Source organism: Carettochelys insculpta, chromosome 15 (assembly GCF_033958435.1).
Source record: "Carettochelys insculpta isolate YL-2023 chromosome 15, ASM3395843v1, whole genome shotgun sequence".
Taxonomy (NCBI): domain Eukaryota; kingdom Metazoa; phylum Chordata; order Testudines; family Carettochelyidae; genus Carettochelys; species Carettochelys insculpta.
The window spans coordinates 32,128,008-32,149,631 of NC_134151.1; the positions used below are offsets into that span (position 1 = coordinate 32,128,008).

At 50.5% G+C, this 21,624-nt stretch overlaps 1 protein-coding gene across 1 annotated transcript in view; it reads right to left on the reverse strand.

Moving 5' to 3' along the window:
• Positions 1-203: 203 nt before the first annotated feature.
• CAMK2A (calcium/calmodulin dependent protein kinase II alpha) overlaps positions 204-21,624 on the reverse strand; it is a 45,857-nt gene continuing 24,436 nt past the window's right edge. The window contains exons 10-15 of the mRNA XM_075009687.1: positions 17,744-17,776; positions 16,591-16,639; positions 12,165-12,240; positions 9,704-9,798; positions 8,202-8,430; positions 204-6,604 (exon numbers count right to left, since the gene is read on the reverse strand). Of these exons, the coding sequence (XP_074865788.1) occupies positions 6,601-6,604; positions 8,202-8,430; positions 9,704-9,798; positions 12,165-12,240; positions 16,591-16,639; positions 17,744-17,776 (486 nt within the window). The 3' untranslated portion in view covers positions 204-6,600. The remainder of the gene's footprint in view (positions 6,605-8,201; positions 8,431-9,703; positions 9,799-12,164; positions 12,241-16,590; positions 16,640-17,743; positions 17,777-21,624) is intronic.

Genomic DNA, 21,624 nt, shown 5'->3' on the forward strand with positions numbered 1-21,624 from the left:
GTCATACAAATCCTTCTCCCTGGCCTCTAACTTCAATCCCAGACTCAACACCTTGGACTCCACGAAACAGACCAACAAAGCGGCAGACCATCTGAATCACTGCAGGAGAAATCATCGCTTTCCATGCTCAGAAGTTTGTAGCTATTTATTGCACTTGAAACACCAAGAATAAAACTGACAATTCCCCTCCCCACCCATTCCCCGAAAAATATAGCATAAAATTTGAGCAGTGATCATTCTGTTCACAGCCACAGGTTCAAAAAAACTGTAACAAAGAATCCAACACGGACACGCCGCTTTACAGATCGGATTCACTTACAAAAGATACCACAAGGCTTAGAGTCCAACCACATTGAGTTACAATCAGAAGAGGACACACCTTAGCCTCTCTCTGGGGTTTTCATGTATTACATTAAAAAGCGCCTTTTTTATTATTTTATGTCGTTTTTTGCAGTTGTGTGAAATAAATATTTCCATAGAGATTTCATATATGTATATATCTCTCTATATTTCTCTCTATATATATATATCATTATATTTTTGAACCACTGTTAACGTTTTCCCTGCTTGTTCAAAAAATGTTACAAAAGCCCTAAAATTGTGCAACAGTTAGAAAAAAGTAACAACGTTCCAAAAGAAATAAGTCAACAAACAACAGCCCCGAAGCCCTCCCGCCCCTGCCGGTTTCACAGTTACAAAAAAGGTGGATGGTTCACAGCCGTGCAGGAACTGAGAAGGAAGCTCAGCCAAGGGAGAGGAGCCAACAGGGTCAACAGGGAAGGGCTGTGACCAGCTGTCCCCCCTCCAGCACTGAATCAGAGTGGGGACAGACAGCAAGTCCTTTGATCTGGGCTCCATCCCTGGCAAGGAAGGTGTTTTCGTTACACGCTATACTGAGGTTCCCTACGTCAATAGACTATAAAGTGTTCAAATGTGCTTTAGTCAACTGTAGACCCCAACAGGTAGATTTTAAGTCTCTAGCACCTCTGCTGAGGAAGTGCCTACAACCTTCTATGGCTCTGTTGCTCAGGTCTGTGATGTTTATACTGCCTGCACTCATTTGTTAACCCTTTAGAAACAGTTTGTAAATAGGTGACCACTCATTCTCTGCTGTTCTGCCTGTGAAGGGATAATTGTGGCTCACCCCAAGAGTATCTACTTCCTGGAGGTCCTGGAAAATATCTTCCCCTTATTCCCAGCCAGGCAATCTGGGATTGGATCCAAAGCTACCAAAATATGGGCATATATCTCCAAACAAAGTACTTCCTGAAACCCAGATGAGCCTGCCCAAGGGAATACGCCCCCAACGTGACCACAAACAGATGTGCTTCTCTTGGCTAGGCCCAAAGGGAAGAGATATCTACAGGCACTTACTGCATGACTTTCTGCATCTCGGCTGTCCGACGGAGAAAGCTACCACTTGGCCACAAGACTATATCTGTATTATCTGACAGATACATCACCATCCTCCGCAGGCACCATGGTCATGAGGCTCCAGCGCAAACTTCAGATGCAGCATCACCTCTACTTGCAACACCCGATGAATGAAAATTTGCACCAGCTGGACTGCCAGAGCACCCTGTCAGAGCCATCCTGCAAACACCAGGATGGGCCACCAGCCTACACCTATTGCTTGCTGACCTGACCAGCACCCTAAGGAGGCCACAGTCCGTGATGGTCATGGTGGGATTGGGGTCAGGAACAGGTTCTTTGCTCATCATACTGGGCAGAGTGATTGTCTTCTGCTGTAGAAAAGAGACTCTGAAATGTCCTCCCAACAACCTACAAGCTAGATTACCAGGCTGGCAACTTTTTAACCCTGTAGGTCCTCACAGACCACAGTGCCTTCATGCACAGGCACAAGAGTCACCATGGCATAATGCTGACCCTTTTTTCAGTGGCATGGCAAGAGGCAAACCTCAGCTGCTCCAAAGACATGAAAAAACATGATAACATCAGTGCTGCTCGTGGACAGGCAGGTTTACACTGGACTGTGATATGATACCACCACTGCATTCACCTTTGGCCAAAACTGATGGGATAATCTACTGTGACCATCTGCAGGACAGACCTCTGGGGATCAGGTCTTCTCGCCCTTCAGAGCTATCCACAGACAGCCAGCAATGAGGGATGGGAAGAGGATACACTCACCAATCTCCTTCCTGGCTACGGACTGATGCACTAGCCAGGACATGAGAGATGAAGCTGCAGACTGAAGCCGGCAGCTTCCCAAGGCTCAGAAGGGAATTGCCACCACCCGCTCCTCCAGCCTGGAGAGCAGAAACCAAAGTGGCAAAGAATGTCACTGCAGCTGCTGCTTGTGGTCTCCTGCGACAGACAAGGGAAGTAGGAAGATGACTGAGTGTGGCTTGGCCCTGACGCCCCAGCCACCGGGGAGAGAGGGTGCCCTTTGTTCTGTAAGACAAAGCAGAGCCACTTGCAGGTGATGGAAGATGCTTTGTCTGGGAAGAATTAGAGAGTTCAGGGAAGACCAAGGAACCCAGGAGCCAACCAGGGATAAAGGAATTTTGTCATGGCTGCACAAGGAAGGCTGCAGCTCAGTAGCCTGACACTTCTTACTAGCCAAAACCTCGGCTAGGGTTCCTAGGCCAGGCTGAGAACGGAGACCAGGGCACAGCAATCACTCGTGGTAGCAGAACCCAAAAGTGCAGGTGCTAATACCAGACGTGATGGGCAGGATGTGAGAAGCTGGAGCGCCTCTGCCTTGTCAGGAGTCTCCTTTCCTGGAAGACTAAAGAGAGCCAAACCCCCAGCCTCAGCAGGGAAACCGCTTCCCTTGGAAACGCTCTGGTGGCTCACTATTCTTACCAAAGTCCATTGGGTGTTGTATGGCATCCATCCAACCCTGGAGAGAGGATGAGCCTTCCCCTGAGAAAGAGGTCCATGGGGAAACAGGCACAATAGGGGGCCACTCACATCCATGAAGCCAGGCCACAACCATTGACTACAAGCAAAGCCACACCCCGTGCAGAAGTGGGTGGAGCCTAAGTGGGCATAGCTGTCCAACCCTAGCAGCAGAGGTCAGTGTCACCACAACACCCAATCAGCTTCATCCCTTAAAAGGGCACGCTGGTGGTGGGACAGTGTTTCTGAGCAAAGGTCAATACCACTCTTCTGAGCTCCCCTCTGTCTTCTCCAAGGTATTTGTGTTCAAGGCCCACCCTACGGCATCCCTTCCCTGGGGTGACCAGAAAGTGAAAAATGAGGACACGTTTCTGGAGAGAGAAGAGGGGTATAGATGCATGGATATGTCTAGTCACCCTGTCTCCCATACCCCACCGCATCTGTCCAGTCCTGCTGCTCTTATGGCTTGGCTGCAAGAGCCACCTTTACCGACAAAATTCACCATAGAATCAAGAACACGGGATACTAGAACATTAGATACATAGAACACTAGAACTGGAAGGGATCTTGAGAGGTCATCGAGTCCAGTCTCCAGCCCTCATGGCAGGACCAAGCAGTGGTGGAAGCTCTACTTGCAGGCTGGACCCCAACTATAGCCTGCACTGTCGGAATTACAGTGGGGGGCGGGGGAGATTACGACTATGGCACTCGATAGTGTAGCCACAGCCTCCAGGGCTCATCCTGGAGATGTTCACATCCAAAATACTACTGATGCCCAGACGGCATGGTGATAAATAGGTGGGTGAGATACTTTGTCTGATTTGGCTTCATGGGAGGTTTTAGAAGAGCACAGCAAGCCATGGAAGAGCTAATGCCCTCACTGAAACAGAAATTGCTTTGGCACCAAGCAAACACGGGAAGAAAAACACCATAAAAAAGCAACCCTAAAAGGCTGATCCTCTCCCCAGCATGAGAGTGCCTGTTTAAGAGATTTTGGGCCAGATTCTTGGATGGTGAGTCAGTGTCACTCCCTTGTAAATCTGCTTACAAAGTTTATAGGTCCATTGAATTTCATAGAGAGACACTGATTTCCAACAGCAGAGATTCTGGCTGATACCTTCCTTAAAAGGCACATTCAACACCCATTCTCCGTAACGAGCTCATAATGAGGTCAATAGAATCTCATCAAACGTGCCTTCTGAAGCTTGTTCAATGCTCTGGCTACTTGAGTTTCTTCCCCTCAGGTCCCACGGGAAAATATTTTTCGCACTTTGCAAATATATATGTGTTTCAACAGGTGGCTGTCCTGCTTGGATGGTGAGCTAAGCACTTGAAACCACGGAAAAGGCAAAATACATCGTTCAGAATTTACATTGAGAATACACTGGTAATTTTGTCCAAAACAAGCATTTTCGTTTGTTTGTTTGTTTCTAAATACACGCACCGTCTATAAAGTTAAGCATCATGCAAAGGAAGAAACTGCAGTTAGAAAGTCCCCAAGGCAGCACAAGCGCACTGCATTAACCTCACATCAAAGAGCAAAGAAGTTGCAGCTGGAAAAAAGAGACCAAGAAACGGAAGGATTACCAAAAAAATAACCAGTTCATGCCTCTCATACCTCTACCAAAAATAGATGTCTTTCCAGCCCCTCCTCATGTCATGAGACTGACATAATGGTGGCTCCGGAAGAATCGCCGGACAGTGGTTTGTCATTCAAGGAAATGCACAGACTCAGAAATGACCCATGCCTGTCTTCCTGCCAGTTGGCTCAGACGTCCTGTGGAGATCACCACTCCTCCTCCGGAGCTGGCACCTTCCGTCCAGGAATGCCTCGCTGTCCAGTCGTCTCCATTCACATGGGCACTTCTGACATTCAGACATTACCGTTGCAAATAGAAACGACCTTGTTGCCACGAGTCCCGTGTGTCTTAAGGGGCTCAGTGTGGTTCACAGGAAAACCAGATATGGAACTTTCCCCTCGATCCCCTCCTGGAACCAGGTCTGGGCTGGAGCCACCTTCGTTATGAATATCTCTCTGTTGCCAAGCTACTCCCGCATGTACGCAAAACAAAAACAGCCTCCCCAGAATCCAACAACCCCCAAAAGAATTCCCTGCCCTCCCCCCAACGTCCAGTATTTCTAGTTATTACATAAAGATCCATTTCAGCAAATACTCAAAATCAATTTACGAAAGACATGGTAGGTTTCTTTTTCCTATAAAAAGGCATGCGCTCAGAGTAGAAGAGATAGCTAGAGGGTTGCTTGTTTCTTCAAAGCATAATCAGACTCCTCAAAGTTTTATTACTAAAGTGTACATTCGCCATCTTTGCTGGAAGGTGTCACACGGTTGGTTTGTTTCTCTCTCTCAGAGTAACCAGCTCTATTTCCTGAAGCACCAGTGGTCAATACGGGGAATTTCCTGAAGCTGCTTAATGGGGAGGGATTTTGGTTCCTGGTTTTTTGGTTGGCCTTTATGGAGCCTTGGTGGGCAGAATGAAAGAAAAATCGGGTGGGGGCAACAGGGGAGATTCGGCCCTCTCGATGGTTGCAGCTGGTCTCTTAAATTAGCTGAGGGTAAAGAGGACTGCTGCAATGTGTGCTTTGATGGCAGGCTGCCTCAGAGAGGAACAGTTCCTATCACTAGTCAGGAACGGATAAGGAGTGCTTGCAGAAGGAGAGCCAGTGACTACATCCAATTCATAACCGTGGCTATGACTGCCCCCTGCACAGAGAGCTGATCTTTCAACTTTAGTTGCACTTGGCGACCTTATCGGGCCGCTAAAGCCATTGAAATTGTTTTCTTAATCTCTCCCTCTCTTTTTCCAGCCTCTCTAATCCCCACTCCAAAGGGAGAGGGGGGAAAGAAAGGACAATTTCACATTTGACCAGCATGGTCAAAATTCGTATGTGAGAACTCACTGGGCCATGCATACAGCCCTGCCTGCCCAGCTGTTTCTAGGAAGAGGAGCAAAGAATATGGTTTACTCACCTGGCACAATAAAACTCTCCTCGCTCTAGAGTAGCAGGTGAGTACGATTTTGAAAGAGCTGATGTCCGTCAGCTGTTGCTGCAAAGGAAAATCAGGGGGCCAGGAGTGACACAGCCCAAAGAGGAAGCAGTGAGGGGAACACGCCAAGGTCAAGGGCATCATACCAGGTACTTAGACACCAATAAGGCAAAACCCTCTGGTGCTGAGAGGAGGCGGCCCCAGACCTTGGTCAGCCCAGAGTGGCTTGTAACTCCCGCCCACGCGCCTCTCTTTGGCCTTCGTCCCCAGAGACGCGCAAGCAGAGGCGGGGATGGAGGTGACGTAGGAGTCCTATCCCCATCGGTGAGAAATGCCCAGAGCTGTGAGGGAGGACGTGCAGGAGCTGTGAGAGCAGACGAGGAGGCAGCTGGAGGCTTCCACCCCAGATACATTCTGTGGGTTGGCCACTGGGTTTTAATTACCTACTGCAGAGGCTTTCATGCAGAAGCGGAGGAGCCCGTGCACAGGCCCTAGAAGCGCGGGCCGTGCCCCAGGTGTGAGTGAGAGAGAGAGAGAAAGAAGTCAATTGGGAGCTCGCTGTGGCCTGGTTGTCCTTCCTTTGTTTTGGTGAGGAGCCTGGTGGGCAGGAGAAATTCCAGCAAGAGCCAAGCAACAGAACCAGCAGCCAAGTTCCGTGGGTGAAGGGTGGGGGTGGGTATTCCCTTCGCAGTGATGCCGTGACAAACCTGGCCCAAGTGGCCAAGGCTTCAGCTGGAAAACACAAGTCAGGGGAAAGACTTCTCACTCCATTTGTCCTTCCAAAGGGCCTCCTGGGCCTATTTCTTGTGCCTGCCTCTGCCCCACCCATGTGCAGGAACAACCTCCCACACCCCCGATCATTTGCCTCACCAGGCAGCCTCTGTTTGATTTTTCCTGGCTCAGATATTTCTGACTGAGAACCCAGCCCATGCACATGATCTGGAGGGGATGGGGCGCTTATTTCCCCAGCAGAGAGCTGCCACGAGAGGGTAGGACATGAGACCCTCGACTGCAGTGGGGATGTGCAGGGGACAGGCACCCCCAGGATCAGGCCCTAAGGCTCAGGATCCAGACAGAATTGCATCCCTCTTCCCAGCTGGATTTTCCTGGCCCTTTCCTCACTCCGTCCAGATGCCCTCATGCAGAATGGGCCAAGCAGGCAGGAGTTACAAGCGGGGTGTGTAAACACAGCTTGGCAGGCAGGGGGAGCACAAGGCATTTAACCTACATGGCAGGGCCATGCCGGGTAACGCTTCCCAAGCTGCCGGCACAGGCAGACCCTGAGTCCCAGGGCTGGAACATGATTTAGGTGGTGCTGCCAGAACTCTGTCCTCTAGGTAGACAGGGTGTTTCCTCCCCACCCCCACCATAGCTCTGCCCAGGGCAGGGCCAGCTTCTCTACTGATCAGCAGGGGACTGCTGGCTCCCCCTGGGTCCCTCCACAGACACAACTGCAGCTCTGGACCATTCTCTGCCTTTCTGGCACTCGCTCTTCCCATTGCACTCCATCCGGCCTGGCACCGGCATGGGGGCAGGTCACAGGCTCTATCTTGGACCTGGCTGGGGGGGAAACTGATAGGATGGCTCAGCGCGAGGGTGGGAGGCAAATTTGCTTGAACTACCCCCCGGCCCTATCTAGGATAAAATTATACTGGTGCCATCCCAGAGCTCCAAAGTCTGAGCCAATCCCGGCTGGGGCTGGGGCAGTGATGAACTTCTGTCCCCAAGGGAGAACTCTTCGCAGATAGGTGCACTGTCTGTAGAGCAGCAGTGGAGCGAGTGCAAAGAGCCACGTATTATATATTTATTTTGTGTATCTATATATGGGTATTTAAAATAAATACATAATATTGGCTCAATGCCCTCCCCTGCCCCCAGAACCAGGCGCTCCCAAGCCCCTGCTCTAACCCAATCCCTCTCCCCTCCTCCAGAGCCAGACACCCTCAGCCCCCTTTTTCCTCCCACTCTAACCCAATGCCTGGGACTCACTGGAGCCACCAGGCGCCCCTCCCTCCAGGCACTGGGGGGCCTACACAGAGCAGCGGTGAGCAGTCCAGGTGAGTGGCTCCGAGCAGGAGTTGCATTTCATGGACCAAAGAGCCGCATGTGGCTCGAGAGCTGTGGGTTGGCCACTGCTGCTGTAGAGCCTATTTAGCATCCCCAAACATCAGGCCTTGACCACTCTTAGAGACAGGGACTTGAAGGGACCCTTGGTTCATTTTGCTCCCTTAGTGGGCCCTTAACCACTTCCCGCTGCCTCTCCTCTGCCATGCCAGTCTCCAGGCCTGGTGAATGGGGGTCAAGCGGGGCAGGCCCTGGTTTGGCTTACTGTGGTAGAACAGAAGGTGCTCCAGATCTGTGGAAGTGAACGATTTGCCATTTGCCATCCCGGCGGTGCCAGATGCGGGTCTCCTCGGACTGGGCCGTGCGCGGGATGCCACTGGTATCGATGTACTGCGTGATGCGGATGTAGGCGATGCAGGCCGACTCCTCTCCCATCAGGTGGATGTGTGGGTTCAGGATGGTGGTGTGCACCGGCTTGCTGTTCCTGGACCACACTGGACATGGGGGAAGGCAGGTGGAATTACACAGAGGCAGGGGGCCCGTGTGGGTGACCCACACATCTCCTGGCTGCGGTTCATTGGCCCATGGAACCGCACTTAGACCACTTACAGAGAGAACCAGTGTCCTCCACAGCCTCAGCTGAGACCCAGTTGGCTTCTAACCCAGCCTGTAGAGGCGCCTGTCTCAACTCCCGAGATCCCCAGTTTGAGTCTGCCTGGGGTGGTTACATGTGCACATAGGTCTGCCTATGAGTAGGGAATTTCCCCTCGCCTTCACTAGCCACAGCAGGCTGTAGCCATCTAGAAAGGGGAGGTCCTGTACAAGCAGACTTCCTGCCTGCACCATGGAGCACTGGGTCATTTCTGCATCAACGCAGTTTGGACTGGGAAGGGGCCACTCTATAAATCATGTAATAACTAACCAAACTGCTAAGCAAAACACCACCCCATGTGCCAGCCGCTCCCTGCCTCAAATTACATACCAGCTGTGATTTGCTTCCTCCCTAGATCTTTTGGGATGGCCAGGGGACAGCACTGAGAACATACCTTCATGGAACCATAGAACACTGGAACTGAAAGGGACCTTGAGAGGCCACTGAGTTCGGTCACCTGCCCTGATGGCAGCACCAGGCACCATCTAGGCCAGGTGTGTCCAGGCCGCAGGCCGCGGGCCGCATGCGGCCCTGGACAGCTAGTAATGTGGCCCCACAAGATCATAAACTTTTAACATTATTATGTGATTTATATACATTAACTATATTATATATTTTATATGCGGCCCAAGACAACTTCTCTTCACTCAGTGCGGCCCAGGCAAGCCAAAAGGTTGGACACCCACGGTCTAGACCAACCTTGATAGGTGTCTATCAAACCTGCTGTTAAATATCTCCAGTGATGGAGATTCCACATTCTCCCTAGGCAGTTTATTCCAGTGTTCAAACACCCTGGCAGTAAGTTTTTCCGAATGTCCAACCTAAACCTCCCTTGCTGCAATTTAAGCCCATTGTTCCTTGTCCTGTTCTCAGAGGCCAAGGATAACAATTTTTCTCCCTCCTGCTGTAACCCTCTTTTATGTACTTGTAAACCACTACCATGTCCCCTCTCAGTCTTCTCTTTTCTAAAATAAACAAGCCCATTTCTTTTAGTCTTCCACCATAGCTCAAGGGGATCTACAGAGACCCCAGCCCAGCCACGCTGCTCTTCCAAGAGACATCAAAGCATGTCAACATGACAGGTCAAAGCCTCTCTGGGGAAAGGAGCTGCTTACGGTTTTCAAAGTAGAATCGATGGAAATCCAACCCTTCCACCAGGTTTCCCAAGGCCTCTGGTTCAAAGGCAGTCATTCCGGGGTCACACATCTTCCTGAGGAAGCCAAAACACAGAGAGGGGAGAGATTATCTCTTTGCTTCCAACTGAAAGGTCTCAGGGAATGTTGCTACATAACAATAAATTTCTCCCCACTGTGGGGGCTCTTCTGGAATGCAGAGTACAACATCCCCTCTCTCACACACACACTGTGCTTGTACTGTGCTTGTACTGGTCAGTCACCATGGGAATACCTAGCTCTCCTGCCTTCACTGGTGCGGAGTGCGAACTGATTTTTGAGTGCACTGGCAATTCCAAAATACTGGAGAAAACAATCCATTTGGATCAAACCCTAAACAATATATTTTATAAAAAATCAGCAAATCAAAGGAAAAATAATTTGCTTTGGGTCACGAAAAATATTTCATTTCGACTAAAGCAGACTGTTTCATTTCAAACGTCGACCAGTTATTTAAAAAAAACAAACAAAAAAACAAAAGGAAAGGACATTTTGACATGAAATGCCGTTCCAATTCCCTTGGGTGTGCAGGGCCATCAAAAGGCTGAATTCCTACATTTTCAAAACAAAACATTTCAATTTTTCTCAGCATTGGGGCTGTGGGGTTTTTTCCCAGCTGAAATAATTCAGCACAACCAACCTGAATTTGCAAAACCTTTAAGGGTGCATCTCACTACTGACACCAGTGTGGCTGATCTTCTGGAGTTTGATTTAGCATGCCTGGGAGGGATGTACTAAATCGAACTTACAGGGTGCCCCTATAGCGCAGGTACTCCTGCTCCTTGTTAGGAGTCAGGGAAGTCAATGGGAGTATTCACTGCTGTCAGACTCCTGCAGTGGAGATGGAACGGTAGCTCCAGTTAACGCGCATTGACTCCAGTTGTATAATTAACATAGCTGGAGTTGCACATCTCAATTTGACCTTCTGACTTCAGTGTCACCAAATCTGTAACCTACAGCCCACAAACCATGACAAGGTCCATCAGCACCTGCTGCTCTGGGGGTTTCCACACCACCTGGCCTGTACCACCATCACCAGTTGAACTAGAAAACAAACTGCAAAGCCTGGAACTGCCCCCCTCACCTAAGATCTGCTCCTGCTGAGAACGTCAGTTCTCTGACAGCAGGAACAAAATGCCCAGTGTGTCCTCTGCATGGTACAAGGGCTATGCAGATGCATGGACCACCGAGAAGCCTCTTAAAAATATTCTTAAAGATTCGCACTACCCCTCTGGATTACCCTCGCATTTCCAGGATAGCAGCTAATGATGGGAGCTGCCAGGATAAAGCACCAAGAACTTTGGAGAGACATGAGCCCTGTTTCTCAGTGTCAGCATCTGAGTCCCTGGTACAGAAAAGCAACATGCCAATCACAATTCATCCTTGTGCAGTGGCTGTAAAATGCGACTTTGTAGATAGCTTATGGCTGGCACCATACCCAAGCAAGGGGGAATTCTGTGATGCAGATGGGCCCACGTCAGATCCATTGGCCCAAATCCCTCTGGGCTGCAAAGGGTTCAGATAAAGGGGATCAGATCTGCAGCCTGAATTTGCAAAACAACAGGATTTTCCGGACCCAAAGCAGTGGTACCGAAGCTGCTAGCTGGTCCCTCCGTCTGGATCTGAGATGCCTTTTGCACATCTCCCTTCACCAAGTCCAGAAGGACTTATTGAGAAATCACATGCTCTGAGTCAATCCTGAGAATTCAGGGAGAGGATTTTAATGCTCCATTGCCAGGTGGAACTGGATCTTTCTGATGCACTACTTCAGCTTCTGCAGAGCAAGAATAGGCTTCCGACCGCCTCTCTTTTCTGAGATCAAATAAAACCCAAACAAAAACCTAACCCTGCTCCATACCACTAACCCTCTGCTTTTGTTCCCTGAGGCAGGAACTGCAATTTGTACTAGCTCAGCAGTTGCTCTTAAATAGGTTCTGGACACAGGAGCCTGTAGGTGGGAATGTCTTTGAGTCATACTTGCTCAGGAAATCGAAACGCGCTATGTTTCAAAGCACCACATGGCACTTCTGATTAACAGTGTGTAGCAATAACACTCTGTACAAGTATGCGTCCTTTAGCAACCCATAAAATGCACCCATCCAAGAGCTGAGCTAGAGGCACAGGCCAGTGGCTTGGTCGGAGTATGGGACTGGGAGAGCCAATCTGAACTCCAGTCCCAGCTCTGACACTCTGGAGTCTTAAACTAGACACTTTCCTTTTCTGCGTCTCACCTTCATAACAACCTGATACTGCCCACCTGGACGGTCACACAAACCAACCCGCCTTGTTTTCACAGGACAGACTGCTTGGCAGCATTGCTGCTTTCTGAGACCCTTTTAGCTAGCTCAGCCAAACTCCCCTGCTCCCCGTTATACAATTAGAACCCACCCCAAGGTACACTCACGTGTAGGACTCAAAGTCTCCATTGCTTATTGCTTCAATCAGTTGCTCTGTGACCTTAATTATTTCTTGTTTTCGTACTGTTGGGTTAAAAAAAAAAAGCGCAAATGTTTAGTTTCTCATGAGCAGAAGGGCACTCCCTATTCACCCAGTCACTTGGGAAAACCTGTTAGGGAGGAGGGACAGAGGACAGAACGAGGGGACTTCAGTGTGGCTGGAAACCATTTTCAAAGGGAGCAGGGAAGGGACTGGGAATGATGGGATGGAAAAGTTTTAACCACAGCAGATGGGAAAGCTCCTTCAGAATCAGGGAGAGCTTACAGGAATTAGAATAGAATCATAGAATCACAGAGCTGGAAGAGATCTCAAGAGGTCATCAAGTCCAGTCCCTGCCCCAAGCAGGATCAACCCCAGCTAAGTCATCCCAGCCATGACTATGTCAAGCCAGGACTTAAAAATCTCTAAGGATGGAGATTCCACCACCTCTCTAGGCAACACGTTCCAGTGCTTCACCATCCTCCTGGTGAAGTAATTTCTCCTATTATCCAACCTACTCCTCTCCTGCTGTAACTTCAGACCATTACCCCTTGTTCTGTCACCTGTTACCACTGAGAACAGTTTCTCTCCATCCCTTTCAGAGCTCCCCTTCAGGAAACTGAATGCTGCTATTAAATCACACCTCAGTCTTCTCTTCTGCAAACTAAATAAGCCCAAATCCCTCAGACTCTCCTCACAGTTCATGTGCTCCAGCCCCTTAATCATTTTCTTTGCCCTCCACTGAACCTGCTCCAGCACATCCACATCCTTTACGTTCATCCTTCTGTACAGAACTAAAGGGTTAGTGACTCATCTGATGGTCCATGTGTGGTGTAAAATGCTGGCACCGAGTCTTGCATGACCTCCACTTCACCATCTGGCCAGTTAATCTCCACTAGTTTAACTACCTCCATGCAGGAGAACTTGGCTTTGACTCTCCAAGGCTTTTTATCCTGCTTACTAGCTGGAATGCTGTGCTACAGACTCATACCCAAATGCTAACATGGATATAACCAGTTAACAGGTCCATCATCTGGTGGCTGGGTGTCCATCCTGCCCGTGATCCCAGCTGAGACTTTCATTGAATTGTACCAGTCTGGGGGTGGCAATTCTCCCATGGGAACCAAAGAACGCCCCTTGTCTCTGCCCAAGGTGGGAGGAGAGTACTATAATATCCTGACTTTGAAGAGGAGGATTGTCCCGGCATGTCTCAGAGGAAGGTCTGACTAGGAATCCCACCTGTTTCCATTCCATTGCCCACAGAAAACACAAGGAGAGAACTTTCAAGTGTAGCCCTCAGCAGGGACTAGGCCAATGTTTTGTACAGAGTCATAGAATACTACAACTGGAAAGCACCTCAGGAGGTCATCAAGTTCAATCTTCTGCACTCATGGCAGGACCAAGAACCACCTAGACCAGGGGTCTGCAACCCTTCCAAGGCAAGGTACAAGCCAAGTGCCAGTGATACTTTTTAAAGTCACTGATAGTCCTACTTAGACAGTTTCATTAATAAATAAATGAAGGTGCAGAGCTTTACCGTTGAAGTGGTGGTTGGTAGCATTAGCTGGTCTTTTGTTACTCCACAGATGGCCTGGCTTTGAGCAAGCTTCCAGCTGCATGGGACAGGAGAGGTGGGGCTGAGCTCCTGCCTCACATGCCGATGAAAATCAGCTCACGTACTACTCTTGGCACCTGTGCCAGAGGTTGCTGACCCTTGTTCTAGACCATCCCTGACAGGAATCAGTCTAACCTGCTCTTAAAAATCTCCTGGGAGGGAGATTCCACAACCTCCCTGAGCAATTTATTCCAGTGTTTAACCACCCTGACTGTTAGGAAGTTTTTCCCAATGTCCAACCTGAATGGCCACTCCCTGGCCACAATCTGAGCCCACTTCTTGTCCTATCATCACAGGTTAAAGAGAATAATTTTTCTCCCTTCTCCTTGTACCAACCTTTTACTTACTAGAAAGCTGCACTCATGTCCAGGCTCAGTCTTCTATTTTCAGACTAAACAAACTCAGTTCTTTCAGTCTTCCCTCATCTCCACACCTGTTCCCAGATGGATCTTGATTAGGCCTAGACCTGCTTGGGACAAGTCCAGTGATTCTCACTGGCACTTCAAAACAGAGGTTCAGAACAGGAGGTTGTCAGTGCTCCCCACTGTGCTTATTAATGAAGCCCAGTTCAGAGGCTGATCAGGGGTCTGCGTGACTCAGAAAGTGGAGTAAATTTTTTATTACGCCAAAGTGGGAAGAGAGAGGGAGAGAGATAGTGAACACAGTTGTTAATCAAACCCAATATCCAGCTCTGGGCCTTGCGTGCTTGCTTGGCCTGAAGTGCTTGCACCCTTTGAAATGTTAATTTCCAGTCCCTGCCTCTCCGGAGCTGTTCCCTGGGAGGACGCCTTTTCAATTAGCTTTAATGTCAAGCCAGAGTCCACATCACCTGCTGCTGGGTTCATTTCACTGGGATGAGTTTACAAATTAATGCTGAGCAATTATTCCCCTGGTTATTCTTGGCAAGCTGGCCCTGACAGGCGGGAGGGAGGTATTTCCTCCTTACGCTTGTCCCTAAGGCTGATTAACTTTTCAGCCTGTCTCCAGCGGCAGGGGCTGAGTCAGAAGGGACAGGCAGATAAGCAGTGAGGGTGGAGCTTCACAGGGCGAGAGATGGCTGAGCTCAAGCACTTGCAAAGACTGCGAAGATCCCCGGTGAAGCATGGGGACGGAGTCTGGTAGGGTCAGACTAACACAAGGGCTAATCACATAACCGCTGCATAAAGCCCAACGTGTTGTGGGAGGTTCTTGAGTCAAACACTATGGATTAGAGAGGGATCAAACTGTGGCCAGTTATCCGCCTCTCCTCCAATGATCCCTTGTGTGTGCAGATAAAATGGGCGAAGCTTCTTTGGTGTAAGTCCAATGAAGAGAATGACTTTTGCCCATTATGTTCACAGTGATTTGGCTACCCCACGATAACACCACCTACCTTGGATCTCCCACTTCTCAGCTCTATATCGCAAAGCACTTTGCACAGAAGGGCAGTATCATTATGCCCATTTGACAGATGAGAAACCGAGGCATGAGGCAATAGTGAGTTTCTATTGCATGGCCAGTAATCAGGCCTGATGAGGGGGTGGAGGTGGACAAAGGGGGCAGATGCACAGGGCCCAGAGTTCTCTGCTATCCTGACCATGGTGGCAGCTGGAGCTCCAGGTCCCTTTGAAACGCCATGACAGGGCTGCTGTGCCACTCCACGTGGCTCTCCAAGGGGGGAGCCCACTGCCATGTCTGCTCAGACCAGGCATGGTTTCCCAAACTGGGGGGTGAAGAAATTCCGGGGGGGGGTGAGGCAAACCAGCTCTCCCCCCATGATTCCCCCCCACCCTTTGCTTCTGGCTCTCAGCCCCTGCCATTTTACGTGGGTGACCTGGTGCAGCTGCTATAAAAAGCAGGCAGCCGGCAAAGACCCACGCACAAAGGTGAGTGAGTGTGGGTTGTAGGGGAAGGAGGAGGAGGATGGGGTTAGGTGAGGGTTGGGGGTGCCTGGCTCAGTTAAGGGGGATGGGGTAGAAGCAGGGGGCTGGTGGTGCCTGGCTTTGTGGAAGGGGAGGGGCTCGGGCGGGGGGCTTGCAGGGCTCAGGTGGCTGGCCGCCGCGTGGGACTCATGGGACTTGGGTGGCTGGCTCCAGCATCACAGGGTTCAGGCTGGCAGGCGGGTGGCTGGCCCCAGCAACATGGGGCTTGGGCCGCTTGGGCTGGCAGCTGGCCCGGGCACTGTGGGGCTTGGGTGGGTGGCACAGGCAGCTGGCCCGTGGCTGGGGTGGGCCCCAGTGGCTGGCAGGCGGGCAGGTGGCTGACCCCAGCAGTGCGGGGCTTGGGCAGGCGGCTCTGGCAGTGTGGGTCTGAGGTGGGCAGGTGGCTGGTGTGGGCAGCTCTGGAGGCCGGTACAGGGCTCAGGCAGCTGGTCAGCTGAGGCTGCACCAGGCACCCGCAAGGGGCCAGAAAAACTATTTGATCATTTTTAATTTTAAATAACATTTTTCCATCAAGTTTCTGTGTTCATTGTAACTTACGAATTGAATTGTTTGTTAAAGGGGGGTTGGACGATGGTAAAGAAGAGGCGTCGGGGGGGGGGCGCGAGGGTTTCTCAAAAATCAAAAGGGGGCATGATGCTGAATCGTTTGGGAAACACTGAGCTAAGGGCTGGTGGCCCCCTTCACCCAGTGGCCCAGCCCCCTCTGGGGTTACGGGGCTAGGCCTCCCCCCCGCTGCTGTGGGGCCCACAGTGGCTGCTGGCCCCACTGCCAGTACATGAGCCTGACTCGGGAGGGTCCAGGGAAAGGGGTAGGTCCCTGCTCCTCTTTCCCTGAGGCATGGAGGCCACCTACTGTACCTTTAGTGTCTTCGTCTTCAATGGTGGTGTTCGTGCTCTCCGAAGATTCCTGAGCAAAGGGCGGAAAGGAGACAGGAAAAGTAAGAGCCACTCTGTGAGGTTTGTTAGGAGGCTCCTGTGCTCGCCGCAATCCATCGCTCTGGGTCTGCCCACAGCACCCACCTCTGCCAACGGACCCAAACCAGGTCAAACACCAGCTGACCGAGCCAGCCATCAACCACTGCTCGAGTTTGGCAACTGCAGAGCCTCCCTGACTGTCCAACCTCGTCACCAACGAGAAGCCAGCTAGGAGTGGATGTGCCTTTCCTTCCTGCAACCACCTACAGGGACGTACAAGGGTGGGTCTTGGCAGGGTGGGGCAGGGGTGATGGAGGGCGTCAAAGATTCCTAGGACTGCAGCCGGAAGGGGCAGGGAGAGGCTGTGCAGGGGTGAAAGACATCATGTTGACTGTACAATAGGAAAAGAAATGTACAAATTAACAAAGAGAGGGAACTGCGATGAGAGAGAGCAAGGGACTGCGCAGGAGTGAGAGAGACCACATTGACTGCATAATAGGGAAAGAAATGGACAATAAAACAGAGAGGGCTTCCGAGACCCATGTGGACTACCAGAGGCTGAGACAAACAGCCGACCGATACACAGATTTGTGTGGAGAGATGCCAGGGCCAGCTGAACCCATCTGCTCTCCAGACTTCCCAGGAAGACGAATCTGCTAAATCAGCTAGAGTGATGCTCCACTAACTCATCCCAGCCAAGGTATGTGTATGTATTACCCACAAGCCACTACAGTGGGCTGTCAAGAGCTGCCATTGTTATTATGACTCTGGTGACCATACAGTTCCAGCAGAGCCAAGTCAGGTGGTTTTTTTCACGTCTCTTTGGACTGATGCAGACAGGAGAACAGGGAGAAATGCCGTGACAACCGTCCGGCAGGAAGCAAAGCTGGCTTCCTGTCAGCCTTGGGCGCCACCAACCCTGTTCAAGGGATGTGTGGGTGGGTGAAATCCTGCTTTGAAAATGTTCCCTCCAAGCCCAGTGTTCCCTCTTCCCTACCCACCTCCCTGTGTCAAAAGTTAGCTCCAAGGATGGGTGGGCAGGTGTACGTTGGAAGGCCCCGCAGTAGCGGCATCGAGGAAGACAAAGCACACTCACCATTAACTGAACGCTGGAACTGGACTTTCTTTTCTGGAAAAACAAGGAGAAGAGATGGGACAGGGAGAGACACAGAGTGAGAAAGGCAGAGAGCAGCACAGGGAGATGGCAGCTCCTGAGCCACCTTCACAGTCCTTCAGCAGGGGCGAATTTTGGGGGTAAACTTGGTACTCAAAGCATGAAACCAGGGCCACTCACTAAAGGGAAACCTAGTGCCGCCAGTGATACGCGAGCTTCCCAGTGCAGTTTGGCCAGTGCCTCGCAGCCCTGATCTCCTGCAACACCTGCTGTTCCAGTTCTGGATCCATGCACAGCTCTGCCTAGGCAACTCAGCCCTAGCCTGGCTTTTCCCAAATTTGTCTGTCACTGCTTATGACAATGACAGACAAATTGCACAGCAGTTTTGCAGTGTGGACAAATATCCACTTGGCGCTAGCATGAGACTGCCAGACTCATTCTACTTGTGACTGTACATAGATCTGAAACCGGGAGGTGAGGTGCTGCTATTCTAATCCTCTTCACCAACTTAATTTCCATCTCTCCTGATCCTGCATTAGTGCACACTGTAGTTACAAGCACTGGAATTGCTCAGTCACAGGTCCTCAGTGGAGCGATTTTTGCATTCAGGAGTGTGCTAGAGTGCTTCCTAAACAAACCAAGGCCAGGTGACCAGGGTACAATTCTAACACTTAGAACACAGCTGAGTTCCTCCAAAGAGAGGATGCCATGTGTCTGCTTTGACTCCTCTCAGAGAATGCTCTGGACTCCTTAACTAAAAAGATTCCTGCCTGTTATCTCAAAATACTGCTGGGCACCTCCTGCAGATTCTTGGCTTATGCACTCAGCTTCTTTTCACTTCTTGTTTGGTTTGGAGACCTCTCCAAAGGGATGGGCAAGACAACCTACTGTCCTTTCTCTGTCTCTGCCTTCTAGCAGGAGAGCCAGGGCTACCCATTCCCGGAGAACGAATTCCACTTTGACCACCGTGATGCGAGAAGGGGGAGGGAAGATGGCAGGAACTGGGAATTCCCACAACAGGCAAGGCCAAAGCATGATGCTTCAGAGTGGCCATGCCAAGATAACAGGCTCAGTGCCAGTCCATGGAATTAGGCAGACACACCTCCCAGTGCCAATGGAGCTACGGGCAAAAAGCTAAGCATGCCCTTATGAACTAACGCTCTGAGTCCCATCAGAGCTCGTGACAGGCTGCGTTAGAAAGAATGACCATAAGCCACTCATGTCATTCCCACTCCTTCTACTTTTGCATCCTATAGGTGTACAGCCATGTCATGAGGTTCTACCCTGCCTTAGGACACCTACCACCGCCCTGCTGACTTCATTGGATGTCCTAAATTAGTCACCCAGCAAAAACATACGTCCTCAAATCTGCCCTAAGGCTAGAGGGTGACAACTGCCCTGTTTAGGATGAAACCTGCTGAGCAGGCATAAGGACTGCTGCCTTGATTCAGGACATAGGAAGGGGCAAGGAGGGTCAAGAGCTTCCAATTCAGGACAGGAGACAAGGCAGCCAGCGTAGAGATTTCAGACGGAACATGATGCAACACAAAGCAGTGACCGCATTAATTTAGGACATACAGGAACAGGATGCAACATGGGGCAGCGACTTCGTCAATTTAGGACGTAACAGGACGTGACATGGGGCAGTGATTGCATTCATCTACAATGTAACAGGACGTGACACCACACAGGGCAGTGAATGTTTTGTACCTGCCAGGAAAAGGAGGACCAAAAATAGCCTCCGTGCATTAGGAGTAGGGAAGGGCAGGTCTTGTGTAAACTGCTTCATGGGAAAAGAACCTCTTGGGGTCTCAGGTTTCCAAACGAACACGACCACACTTCTGGATGTCTGCCCTAGCAGGAGAGGGGGTAGCAGACGTGGGAGGAGGAAACCTGCATCCTAACCTTTGGTAGGATAATGTGGCTGCTGCATTCGCTGAGGAATGGGATTGTACCTTGGGAATGGTGGGAAGCCGTGGGTTGTCACGGGAAGGTGGGTTCCCCCAAGCAACTCATCCAGCAACATATCAAACTACAGGGCCTGAGACACAGCCATGTTCACTGACAGACAGCACCCCCTGGCCACTGGGGGTGGGGGGGAAGGGGACTCACACTCCTGTCCCCAACGAGCCTCCAGAGTTTTCAAGACACTGTCTCACTTCTCCAGCTAAATCAAAATCACAAACCAAAGAAAGGAACGCTTGCAGCACGTCCTGGTTTCTGCAGACGGCCCACCATCTGTCACGCCAGCTGCACCCCGGGGCGTGTCCAGCTGACAGCCTGAACATTCCACTCCTCCGGGCCCGGAGGCTGCTGGGAGGCTGCCCCGAGAGAGAATGGTGCCTGCAGGCTGGCTGGGGCAGAATGAGGAAGAGTGCAATTGAACAATCCATTGGGAAAGAACTAATGCCTGTGTTATTTCAGCAGGAGACCTGCCTCTACCCTTCCCACAGAGGTAACACTTCTCCCCTTTCCCCATCAAGTCGCATCACAGCTCAGGAGTAGGGAGAAGGAGCGTCTGGGCACCTACCCAGGCTGTCCCTCCTTGATGCCCAGAAAATGCAGTCATGTCAGTGCAAAGCCATTCAGAACTATGCCCCAAGTTCACCCGCTCTTCAGAAAATGTACAGCAGAGACCCCATACACTCACCGCTCCCTTTTTCAATGGGGTCCATGAGACAAGGTTCAGAAATGACAGATATAAACCTAAGCAACCGGCCACCACAGACCCAACAGGAAGAACAATCAGCAAAGATGTATTCCATCAGAACTGCCACCTTTGTGAAGTCACAGGTCTAATGCAAGACAGCCCCTTAGGGATGGCAAAGGGCCCTTCGTTTTCAGTTTTTACCAAAACATTCCCAAGTTTTACACAAGTCATTATTTTGTAATTATTTTACCACTTTTCACCCACATTTGGGACCACATAGGTAAACCAAAACACTAATTATGTGAAAATCCAAGGCACTGCATTTTGCAGATTTGTTTGTGTTAACACAAAATTAGTCTAAGGGTAAATGTCAGGCTACTAGAGGGAGACACTGTAGCGAAGATATACACATGCGTGTGCATTTACACAATCTCTTCAGATATAGTTCATGAAATAAATAACAGCATTAAACTGCTCTGACATAACAATAGCCTCACTTCCTTCTAGCTGTTAATTTGTATCTGTTCTCCCACACCTCCAATATAAACCCAAATATTTACCCAGAAAACTCCAGATTTATTTTTGCACAGATTTTCATTTGTTTTTAAATCTTTATAACAAACACCAATAAACTCCCAGGACAGGTTGAACCTCTCTTGTCCGGCACCCTCAGGACCTGACCAGGGCTGGATGAGAAAATTTGCTGGACCATGGGAGGTCAATATTGTCTAGCAGCGTTATCAGCACATCCACTGCTTACTGGGCTCTTAGGAGACAGTGGCTACGTCTACACGTGGAGCCTACATCGAAGTAGCCTATTTCGATGTGGCGACATCGAAATAGGCTATTTCGATGAATAACGTCTACACGTCCTCCAGGGCTGGCAACGTCGACGTTCAACTTCGACGTTGGGCAGCACCACATCGAAATAGGCGCTGCGAGGGAACGTCTACACGCCAAAGTAGCACACATCGAAATAAGGGTGCCAGGCACAGCTGCAGACAGGGTCACAGGGCGGACTCAACAGCAAGCCGCTCCCTTAAAGGGCCCCTCCCAGACACAGTTGCACTAAACAACACAAGATCCACAGAGCCGACAACTGGTTGCAGACCCTGTGCCTGCAGCATGGATCCCCAGCTGCCGCAGCAGCAGCCAGAAGCCCTGGGCTAAGGGCTGCTGCACACGGTGACCATAGAGCCCCGCAGGGGCTGGA